Source organism: Cheilinus undulatus, linkage group 7 (assembly GCF_018320785.1).
Source record: "Cheilinus undulatus linkage group 7, ASM1832078v1, whole genome shotgun sequence".
Classification (NCBI taxonomy): Eukaryota; Metazoa; Chordata; class Actinopteri; order Labriformes; family Labridae; genus Cheilinus; species Cheilinus undulatus.
The window spans coordinates 9,545,722-9,557,522 of NC_054871.1; the positions used below are offsets into that span (position 1 = coordinate 9,545,722).

General features: G+C 40.0%; 1 protein-coding gene across 1 annotated transcript; it reads left to right on the top strand.

Annotated features, from left to right (window-relative positions):
* The first annotated feature begins 3,002 nt into the window (after positions 1-3,002).
* Positions 3,003-7,555, top strand: LOC121511852 (fetuin-B-like). The gene is made up of 7 exons (XM_041790684.1): positions 3,003-3,311; positions 3,454-3,567; positions 5,240-5,318; positions 5,611-5,777; positions 5,992-6,105; positions 6,896-7,003; positions 7,115-7,555. The coding sequence occupies exons 1-7, from the start codon at positions 3,114-3,116 to the stop codon at positions 7,370-7,372; spliced, it is 1,038 nt and encodes a 345-aa protein (XP_041646618.1). The 5' UTR covers positions 3,003-3,113; the 3' UTR covers positions 7,373-7,555.
* Positions 7,556-11,801: the final 4,246 nt, after the last annotated feature.

Below are 11,801 nucleotides of genomic sequence, written 5' to 3' on the forward strand. Positions count from 1 at the left end.
CTGGTGTTACTGGAGACTTTTGTAGACTCTGATGTGAAAGCACATGTCACTGTTGCTCCACAGGTGCTGCCATGCGTCCCCTCCCCGTCCAACAGCACTCACATGCAGCCCAATCCAGCGTCCCCCTCAGCTGCAGTCGGAGCAGAAGATCCTCACGCCTCCATGTCCAGACTGCAGATTAACTGCACTGTGAAGGCACCATGACTGTGTTTTTATTGTCTCTATTTGGTCAATTTAAAACTGTTAATGAAGACTATATATATAAACATATTATAAGTGGTATGGTTAAAAATGTTAATGTTTCACAGGGATTTGGTGTAGGCTTTTAAGTGGACCATAAGGTTTAAAACTAAACCAAACATAAGAAAACTAAACTTTTAAGAAAAATAGAACAATAAATAGAATAATAAACTAAAAATAAAAATTAAAGTAACTCTGCCAGAGTATCTCTAGAGCAATTTTTGCTGGTCCCAAGCCCAGATAAAGGAGGAGGGTTGGAATTGTGACGTTATAAAAACAAGAATCAAGTTTATTTGTTGTTCTACACATATTAAGGGCCTTTTTACTCACTTTTTTCTCTCTCATGACGTTTTTCCTCTCTCCTGCAGTGTCCATTACAATTAAATGCATACTGCTGATTATGCAAATTAGGCGGTTACGTCATTTAGCGACCGCTTTTTAGGATAGCCAATAGCTACTTTCCTTACTGAGGAGTTGGCAACACTGGTTGTTAGTCTCTCTGATCATGCAGTCTAGATTGCTGGGGAGATGCTGCATGCCTTGTGATGTCCAGAGAATGGCACACACAGCGAATTAGCTGCAAGTTTGGTTGGTGCAGTTTAAGTAGAGTGTAAACTGAATGTTGTTTACCAACCATGACGCTTGCTCCATCAGTGGTTATTCCCACCATTTTCATGATTTTTTGGACTGCTATCTTCCAAAAAGCTGATAATAGCTTCTACAATCCCTCTGGCATCTGCATGTGAAAGTTCAGCCAGGCCGAGGTACATGCTTACAAATTTGTTGTGTTTCTTAGAGTGATATTTAACACAAATACAAAACAGTTTGTTCACTGAAATGTCTGTGGTTGCATCCAGGTAAAGTGGGTAAGGGGACACACCGATGTCATCTCTGAGCTCCTGTCTGAAATACGGTGCTAATATCGATTTGATAACCGTCGTGCACTTCGTTCTGTGCATCTTCAATGCTCCAGTCTCCTCCTGAAGTATATCCATAAGTCATTCACAGCATTTACAGATGTGTGGCAAGCGACTACCTCCGTCTCTAGTCGTCTTTGATGTTCTGGTCGCCTCAGCTCTTTGTGGGCACAACAAACGTCCTCACGCTTGGAACACAACGCGACTTGTGCTTGTTTGTGGCACCGTGGTCCTTCAAGTCTTTGAAATGCACTTTAATGTCAGTGTTTCAATATTTACAATGCGCCTTCGATTCATCGGTTGCTGGCATAATCCATGCTTTTAGATCAAGGTCCGATTCCCACTACTTCTGATAGCTTTTATGTTTTCCCCACTTCGGTATCTTGAAAAACATAGTCTGTTAGCTGAAAAGTTTCTTCAGTCTACCAAAAATGTTACCACCACATACTGTTGCTGTCTACGTGCAGGGCAGGCGCTGAGATGACGTTGATATTGCTAAAGAAAATGTGTTTGTTTGCTTCACTTGTACGTAGCAGGTGGGGGTAAACTTAACTTGTCTCTACTCTGTGGTGAATGCTGTGCTTTTTGACTTTATGTTACATTTGTAAGATATTTGTTTATATTTTTGAAATATATAGTTGATATAACATTGTTAAAACCCGCCCAACTCATTGAAAACCAGCCCAAATTATGTCAACCCACCCAAAACCATTTTAACCTGCACAATCCCATCCAAAACTGCCCAGTTGGGTGGAAAACCACCCAATCTGGCAACACTGATATATGATCTTACGGGCAGGGTGTAACTACCACGGGCCATATTTGGCCCCCAGGTCTTGAGTTTGCCACGCCTGTCTTAAACTGTTGCTGCCCACCAGTTTTGAAGATGCCGTAAAACACTTGTGGTTCTGGTTTGGTCCTCACATGTTCTGCCATGTTAGGAATGCCATTTATAAACCAAATGTCAAAACTAATATTTGGGCCAAGTGCTTCAACTATGTAAGTTTCATGTGGCCCACACGCTGACACTATCAGGGTATGGTATGTGGTAAACTGCAGAGGCAAGTCTACTTTAATTGTGTTTAGTAATGCTTTATGTAACTCTAACTTAAAGGGTTTTAACAAGGGTGGTTAGCTGATGGCACTTCTAAACAATTCCCACCACATGAGAGTTTGTACATTTCCATTTAACATTCCACATGTTTTTACCAGTTTCAGGTTATAAATTTTAACTACATCTACAAGTAAATATGCCGGACTGGTCAATTTTAGCCAATAATTACTGAAAAAGTTTGCACTGATGCTGCATTTTGGTTGCTGAGCAGGTGCAAGAATCTGATTAAAGCAGTTTACCGTATTCTCCTGTTTGCATAACCTCAGAGCTTTTCACCAGAAACAGCCACACAAAAAATAAACACTTCTGCCAGCATTGAGTTTGAGGACACTTACTGGACAGCATGCAAGTCTTATCTATTTTCATGGGCATCAAACATCCACCCACTCATAAGTAAACAACTGCCGTTTTGTAATTTATTGACTGCATTAGAAAAAAGATGCTGCAGCAGCAAACAGACTTTAATTTTCCCCATATGTTGAAATCTACCCAAAAATATGAGACGTTATGGGAGAACAAACTTGAACAGATAATTGTAGCAAGTTTAACGTGAAGGTTTGTCACTTATTGGTTAATTTATATCATTTCCTGATTCACTGTGACCCTCAGTCAGCCATTGGCCTAGAGGGCGGCAGACAGTGTCTGTTGGCACATTTGCAGGAAAAAGGGGTGACAGTCCAGACTTTCATGTTCCTGACCAATCCCTGTCTGCAAAAAGTAGGACTATTCAGATTATGTAAAAGAGCATGGGCAGACCAGAGCATATATTCTTCATGAGAAGTGGGTAAAATAAGCGGTTCTATTAGGTGCATTCTCTGTTTGTGGCTGCACAAGTTGAGAGAATGAGCGTGTACCTGTTGGTCCTGTGTCTGCTGTTGCTGCAGCAGGAGGGAAGAGCCAACCCAGAGCCTCAAGGATGTTCAAGTCCTGAAGCTGTGAGGGTGGCTGAGGACGCCCTGGACCAGATCAACCGAGACCAGACTGAAGGTTACATCCTGAGCCTCAACAGACTGTACGATGTCACTCACACTCCTGAAAAGGTAAGGGAAAGCACATGTATGGACAGACATCGATGCATGTAAACAATGGAAATGGGACATCTTTCAAGGACTGGTAGCAGTATTAGAAGAACCTAGAAAGAAGTAAAAAGAAGAAAAAGAACAAGTGTTTTTGTTTGTCCAGGACACAGGTGGGTCGCTCTACAGTCTGACCATTGATGTGCTGGAAACCAAATGTCCCATCTTCAGCAGGAAATCATGGAAACAATGTGAAGTCAGAAGTATAGGTGATCTTCCAGTAAGTATCATAAGGTGGAGTATTCTCTCTTTTAACACCACAGGAGTACTGCCGTTAACAGTAAGTTGTTAATTGAAAATGAGTCATTTAAACTTTTTAAATTGATTATAATTTCCACAAGAACATAACTCTAGGCGGTGCAGTGTTAGCTCCCAGAATAAAATTCACAGTATGTAGATGCACCATTTAAATGCATGTAGGAAATTTTTATATTTTTTAAGGTTCACATGCACACATAAAGTACACAGTGTACTGACCTCGCCTATTGGATACATTTTTGGAGTGTAACAGTTCACATAGTTCTGGGGAGGCAAGCGAGTGTCAGAAAGACAGAGAAAGAGCCACCGGTTTGTTAAAATTCCAACTATATGCCTATGGGCTGTTTGTTTGTATTGTATGTAGTGCTTTCAGTCAATTTAAAAATGTAATTTAATTAATTATAGACTTTTTAATTAATTAATTGCAAAAAATATCATGTCGATAATTTGAGGGAGATTGCATTACTGTCCCTGTGACCCTGAACGGGATAAGCAGTATGGATAATGGATGGATGGTTGCATAACTGTTAATGATAATAGTAACAATCTGGACAAAACCCTTTATGGATAAAACCAAAAGAATTTGGTTTTATCCATAAAAGTATAAAAATCAAAAGTCCCTGTAAAGTGAAATCCAAACTTTGTGTCTTGACACACTAGACATTTCAGACTAAGTTTGCTTTAAACATGTCAAAATGCTGAAATCTATTTGTTACAGAACTTTGATTTAAACCTTAAGAAAGTTGTTCACATATTTCCTGGCTTGGTTTTATCTGAGCAGGGCAAAAATCTGAGCCCATGACATCACCAGTCTTGATAGGAAATTACCCCGTCCCCAATAATGCTACAATATACCAAACAGTTCATCTCAGTACAGTCTATTGTTAGCTGATGTTACTGCCTTCATTGAAAGTTAACAGCCAGCTACAAGCTGTGTTTTTGTTCATTGTGAGGTTAATTTCCCAAATCTATCAGCCATGTTGGCCTACAGGTCATTAAAAGTCTAGTAATGGAGAGATTTGTGCCAGAAAAATGTAAACTTAATCCCCAACTTCTGTCTCTCTGCTCTGGCAGAGCCAGGCAGCTGCACTGGATCTTTTTTTTTTTTTTTTTTTTTTTTTTTTTTTTTAATCTGAGAGGATCATTCTTCCTATAAGGGGCGAGGCTTCAGCTTATCTAACCCACATGAACTTAGATTTTACTGCCTCATTTTTCATGACTTTGAAGCTCAATTTGATAAACTTAGAGATGTTTCTTATGACTAAAATTTGGCCTAGTGGTTCATAATACAGTTGGCTGTCATACAGAAAACTACAATACAGATTTTTTTTATCACTTTACAGGGACTTTAAGAGCACAGAGAATATTTATGTGTCCATATCAAAGTTGCAAAGCTACTTCAGCTGTTTTTTTATGTCATCAAAGTGCAATTAATCAGCACACGTTTTTGAATCACTTTTTCACCCCTGTGAGGAATTAAACATTGTGTTTTAAGTGTTTCAATTGTGCACAAGGAGACTGTGCATTAGTACAAAAATAATCAAACACATGATCTGCAGTCTCACAGTTTATTTCTAGTGGAAAAAATATACAAATTCTGTATGAGATCTACAACTTTGTGTTGTGTCTTTCAGGTGTATGGAGAGTGTGAGATATCTGCCTACATCGACTCTAATGTCACCCTCAGAAGTTACACCTGTGCACTACGTGAAGGTAGATGGATGGAGTCATTGAGACCTTTGGTTCTCAACTGGTGGTCAGGACCCCAAAGTGGGTCACGAAACCCTTTTAGTGGTTTGCAGATGTGTAACTAGAAAAAATATGTGGCGAAAGCTCTATGATGTGCTTTTATTTATGAAGGATATGTCTCCATCTCTCTGCTCTGTTACATGTTTGTTCTACTGCTGACAGGGATTACAACAGACTTAATGCTCTAAATATTATTTTTCTAAGTAGAGAGGACTACATCTCCATTGAACGATGGCCTGATAATTCTTGTGTTTAGTTTCAGCTGCTGAAGTTCATAGTGTGTGCCCGGACTGTCCCACATCTAATAACCTCAGTGATCCAAGTGTGAGGGAGACGGTCAATCTGGCCCTGGAGAAGTTCAATAAAGACAATGGCCTAGCGAAATACTTCAGTCTGGAGAAAATCACCCGAGCCAGTTTTCAGGTAAGTCAAAAAATGATAAATCATAGCAGTAAACTTAACAACCGGTGATCAGCTGCAATAACCTCTGATCAGGTCAATAAGAGCAGAGAGAAAAGTTTAAGAGCCTTCACTGCCTGGTATCTCAAATATTCAAAGTTTATCATCCTGACATGGGTCCATAGTTGACAGATGTGTTGTTTTATTTGTCGCATTAATTCTCTCTGTCATTTATCAGTGGGTTGTTGGTCCGTCAACCTTTGTGGAGTTCATCATTGCGGAGACAGAGTGTTCAAATGAAACTGACGCAAGGGACCTGAGCAACTGTTCACCGATGGACTGTCATTTTGCAGTGAGTTAAACAAACATTTACTTATCTTTTTAATCCAGGGCTCTAGTGAACTTCCTGCATCTAAGGTCACCATGTCAATACTGCCACATCCTGTGCAAAAGGAACATGTACTGTCTCATAGTGCTAAGTGTGGGGGGCGCCACTGAGCTATTAGGCAACTCCCATCCTTGAAAATTAAATCAATCATTTCACCTTGAAGATAAAAAAAAGATTAATTTCCCTACAAGTGTTATTAGCATTTGACAACTCTGCTTCCTGTTTCATGGTGAAAAATCACCATGGCTGCCACTGTTGCCAGAGGGAGGCGCTGTGCAATTAATCAGACTTTCAAATATAAATATGTTTCGGCCTGGGCTGGTTTTCAAAAATCATGTAAATTTAAGGCCTCGCCATGAACATGTCTTATGATGAAGGATAACCTCCTGAAGTCTAATTCATCATCCATGTCTCGTCTAGCTGTAAGTCAAAGAACAAGTCTAGCAGATGAAATGTAATGATTTAGTCCAGATATGACCCCTGGAAATGGCCAAAAGTGGCATTTTTTTTGCCATTTCATTATAGATAGCGTATTTGCTGTTGGATATGGAGTGTCAGCCAAAGATGCATTTTTGTAGAACTCTCCAAGCTGCATCATCAAAGGAGGGGGCTTTAACTTTGAAAACTGTTAGGGGGCGCTATTGAAGCAATTCTGAATCCTGGCCAGACATCCACTTATTTCTGAGTCGTCTCTGGCTCCAAACACCTGAAATTGTTCACCTGGGTTAAGCTGTTCTTGTCTTTGTCTTTGCAGCACAGAGGCTTATGTGAGGGCTCATACATGCAGATGATGGGACTAAGACTTGAAGTCCACCCCAATGGAAAAATTGTGCAAGTGAAGTGTGAGATCTTTGAACCTGAGGTAACAAATATAAACACACACTGACCATTCAGTTAAGTTTTGATCAGTCATTTTAAAACAGAAGAAACTCACAAAGACTCCCACACTGTCTTTTTCTCATTCCCTCTGCAGGCTGCCGTTGTGGAGGAGCAGGCTCATGATGAAGCAGCCCGAGGACACACAGAGCATCATCACAGCACCCACAAACATCTGCACACCCATGAACACCTGCACTCAGACACTCCCAGCACAGACGTCACCGTATCCAAGTCAAAGACCTCCCTAGGGAGTGTTAGGAATCTGCCTCCACCAGTCAGAGGTTCCCCAGCAGCCAGTTCATGTCCCGGCTCACATAGACATCACCTGGGAATCAGAAGTCTCGGGTTCTGATTGCCTGAACCAGGAGAGTTATGCAGTCATTTTGTATTCTCCTGCATACTTCTGAAGAAAAGAAACTTCCCAGCAAAGAAACACAACTGTTAAATAAAATATGTAATAGTAGTTAGACATAACAATGTATTCATTGTAAATGATCTGATGAACCATTTGTTGATTAAAGCATTTATAAAGTAAGGAGTTGTCATTTTTTTTAAATATTAAGCAGCTTGTAAAACAAAATATCCCCAGAGCTCAAAGGAGTTTGTGAGGAGAGAGCATTAATTCAGCTCTCTAGTGTCTACACTAGAGGTGTCCAAACTATTTCCACTGAAGGCCAAATGTAGTCAATTTTAAGGATGCTGGGGCCATTTTCATCTACCTCACCTCTAAGATATCAAAGTTAGACAATCCAGTCCAATTTAGGTAAAGATATGCTAAGTGACTGGATATGCTTGAATGACTAGCTTATGGCTGACAAGTCAAATAGCCAGTCATTTCAAGGATTTTAACGAGGCCAGTCAGATTTCAGAGGGGCCCTGGCTTCCACTGGCGACCACTTGCTCCACCCAAGTCAGAATAAGAATTTACAGAGTTGAATCAGTTTAAGCCACAACAAAAAAACACACTGATGAACTGTCGTGTCAAAATGTTTGTTTATGGAATTAGCACAGTAGCTCTGCCTAGTGCTTGAACTAAACATACACTAATCCAAAAAAATCACAACTCCTTGAGAGACTGTAATTTTTTCAGCTTTTTTGTTCTTTTTTTTTTTTTTTCGTTTTTTGGTTACTTTTCCAGACGAGCCCCCAACGTAACACAAAAGTACGAAATTTCAAGTGGAAACTCTAATGTGGGCCATTTTTAACTTATGTTTTATACTTTGCTGTGGGCCAATTAAAAATAGGCCAAGGGCCACATTTGGCCATTTGACACATACACAGATGTGTAAATATTAGGGCTGTCAATAGATTACATTTTTTTGCTGTGATTAATCTCACAACTTTCATAGTTAACTCACAATTAATTGCAAAATAATTGCACTGTTTATATCTGTTTGAAATGCACCATACAGGAAATGTTGTCAAGATTTAAATACCCGTATCAACATATTATATGTACATAAGAGGTATGGCTATTAAATAATTAAACTGCGCATATACAGATAAAACCAGGTTGTTCACAGTTACACCAAGTATTATATATTAAAGGTTGGGTATTTATGTACAGCTGCTGTGAGTTTCCAACCAGTGACTTCTTTACTTCACTGCTAGCTAATGGTTAAAGTTCACATGTTTTTGCTCAGGTGTCAGAAATGACAAGCTTAAATTTGAACAACGTATTAACTTGATATTTTTTTAACAGCAGCTGAATCTCTAAGTGAGGTGCATGAGAAACACTGCATGTCACATGCATGTGTGTTTAATTGGTACAACAGATTCAGTGAAGGCAGAGAGGATGTCCAAGGCGATGATCGCTCTGGATACCCATGCACATCAGAAACCTCTGAAAACAAATAGAACAAATTATTAGACTTAGTATAAGAATGAAAGCAGAAATGGTCTCCACTGATAAAGAGAATTTGAACATGACAAAACTGTGTGCTAAAGTTGTCCCAAAACTTCTGACTCCTGATCAAAAGGAAAAACAAATTTGTGAAGCTGTTGTGAAAAAAACTGAAATAGAACATTTTTTAAGGAGAGATTACATGCGATGAAACTTGGAACTTCCTAAAGATCCTTAGACAAAACAGCAGTCAATGCACTGGAAAACACCATCGCCACCAAAGATGACGGCACAACAAAGCAAGTCCAAACTCAAGGCCATGTTGATGTTTTCTTTGATATTAAGGAGATCATTTTGGTGGAGTGGGCTCCAGAAGGGTGAATCAACACGATTACAAACAGGTGGTAGAAAAACTAAGAGGAAAAGTCAGAAGAATGTGACCACGGTTGTGTATGAATTGTTTCATTCTTTATTAAGACAACATGCCGGCTCAAACTAGTCGCTCGGTAAATCAGTTTCTGGTCCAAAAACAAACCACAGTGCTTGATCACCCTCCCTACTCACCTGATCGAGCACCGTGTGACTTTTTCCTTTTCCTAAGATCAAATCTGTGCTGAAAGGAACACATATGGCGTCAGTGTCAGAAGTTAAGAAAAGAACCACAGAGACAACTGCCTGAAGAAGACGTTACTTTAATCAGTGGAAGACCTGAATGCTGCAGTGTGTTGATGCAGAAGGGGAAGAGATTGAAGGAGAAAGACAATGAAAAATGTTTATGTTCAATTAACTTGTGTTACAGAATTAGTCTTGGTTTTTAACAACCATACCTCTTATATTCCAATCTGACATCTCTCCTCTTATGTTTTGGCTTTGGGGATGCAGCAAAATTCAACACTATCCTTTTAAACTTTTAGGGTATCACCTGTCAGACTTTTAGGTCTTGTGAGCACAGTCTTTTGCATACTAACTTCTGCTGAAAGATTGTTACTGTTGCTACCATAGGACCGGACAGTGAATGATCGAGGGAGGCGCTTAGCAAAGGGTCACTTAGTGGTGGGTGGCTACATTACACAACATTTGACCTGCTTTGCACTTGACAAAAATGCTGTGTGAAGAGTCCACCAAACATTATGGAGAAGCAACCTTGGATGGATATCAGCAGTTTAACATGAATGTGTGCAATTTATGGTTCAATTTATATCATTTCCCCTGTTTCCTGGTGCACTGTGACCCCTCAGAAGGCCACTGGCCAAGAGGGCAGCAGATAGCATCTGTTTGCTCATTATTTTGGGAAAAGGGGTGAAAGTCCAGCACGTCATGTTTCTGACCAAATCCTGTCTGCAAAATTAGGATTATTAAAATGATGCAAAGGAGGATAGATGGACCAGAGGATATATTCTTCCAGGAGAAGTGGGCAAATAAGTGGTTTTATTTAGCCAATTCTCTGTTTGTTAATCTGTGCATGAGTTCACGCTCCTGAAAAGATGAGAGCAGACACATGCATTGGCAGGCATTTCTGCACCTAAACAATGGAAAATTGAGATGTTTTAAGGACTGGCAACAGTTTTTGAAGAGCCCAAAGAAAAGAGGATGAACTCAAGTGTGTTTTTGTTTATCCAGGAGAACGGTGGGTCACTCTACATTCTAACCACTGAGGTGTTGGAAACCAAATGTCATGTCCTCGTGAGGGAAATCATGGAGACTATGTGAAGTCAAAGATGCAGGTGATGCTCCAGTAACTATCATAAGATGGAGTATTTGCTCTAGTCTGATTAACATTACTCTAAAAAGAAACTTGTTGCAATAGAAGGGTACTACCATTAATATGTAGCAGAGCAGAGAGACACTTCTGGAGAAGAACAGAGCTAGAGTTAGAACAGAGCACATGCTGCAGGATTTCAAAGATGAAATAGAAAGGGAGCGATTTTGCCCTGGGGTGCACTTTGCGTTACTTGTTGCATCATACCAATCATTTGCATCATGGTGAGTGGGTGAAACCAATGGCAGCAAGTCAAAAACAGAAAAGAGGAAAGGAAATAAAAAAGACACAAATCTAGGATCACCTGTTGGCACAGTTAAGTGGAGAAAATACACAAATTCTGTGTGAGATCCTGCTCCTGTGCTTCATATTTTGTACAACTTTGTGTTTGTGTCTTTCAGGTGTATGGAGAGTGTGAGATATCTGGTTAAAGTCTGCTTTTTTTTTTACACTTTTCATTGGTTCAAATTTGTTAAAACCCAATCACAGATGTTGAGGGTGACCAATACCACTGATTAATTAGAAAAAAAAAATTCAATCTATGAAAAATGGAGGTAGGAGGTTATGGCCATAATCCAGTGATTTGATCCTGCAAAGTTCTGACAGTAACTGTCACAGATTCTCATGTTTAGTTCCAGCGTCTGAAGTGGGGAGAGTGTGCCTTGACTGTCCCACACCTAATTACTTAATAGGCCAAGGGTGAAGGAGTAAGCCAATCTGGCCCTGGAGAAGTTCAACAACGAGAATGACCGGGCAAAATGCTTCAGTCTGGAGGGCATCACCCAAGCCAGTTCACAGGTTGAAAAAAAAAAGGTATTTAGGTGGTTTACTAACCAACCAACCAATCAGGCCTACAAAGATACAGGTGTATAACATCCATCCATCCAACCATATATTTTTGACACAGCTTAGCTCGTTTGGGGTCACAGAGGTAAATAAGACGGACAAATTTTTATAGGTAGGTTTATGTAATTAGGCTGGTAGGTCCACCAGTTGGTACCCAGGTAGGTCTGTTGGAAGGTTAGTAGGTGGGTCAGTTGGTACATCAGGTTGGTCAGTCAGTAGGTCGGTTGATAGGTTGGTAATGAGGTAGGTTGGCTAGTCCGTTAGTCTGTAGGTCATTTGGTAGGTTGGAAGATAAAAGGTCTGCAGTTCAGTCAATAAGTAGGCCAGTAGTTG

What these genes read in the sequence shown, in the direction of transcription:
- LOC121511852 (XM_041790684.1), top strand. Translation starts at nt 3,114, where the DNA reads ATGAGCGTGTACCTGTTGGTCCTGTGTCTGCTGTTGCTGCAGCAGGAG. An exon ending in GAAGTATAGGTGATCTTCCA is followed by an intron (nt 3,568 to 5,239) that starts GTAAGTATCATA and finishes TGTGTCTTTCAG; the next exon opens with GTGTATGGAGAGTGTGAGAT. An exon ending in TCACCCGAGCCAGTTTTCAG is followed by an intron (nt 5,778 to 5,991) that starts GTAAGTCAAAAA and finishes GTCATTTATCAG; the next exon opens with TGGGTTGTTGGTCCGTCAAC.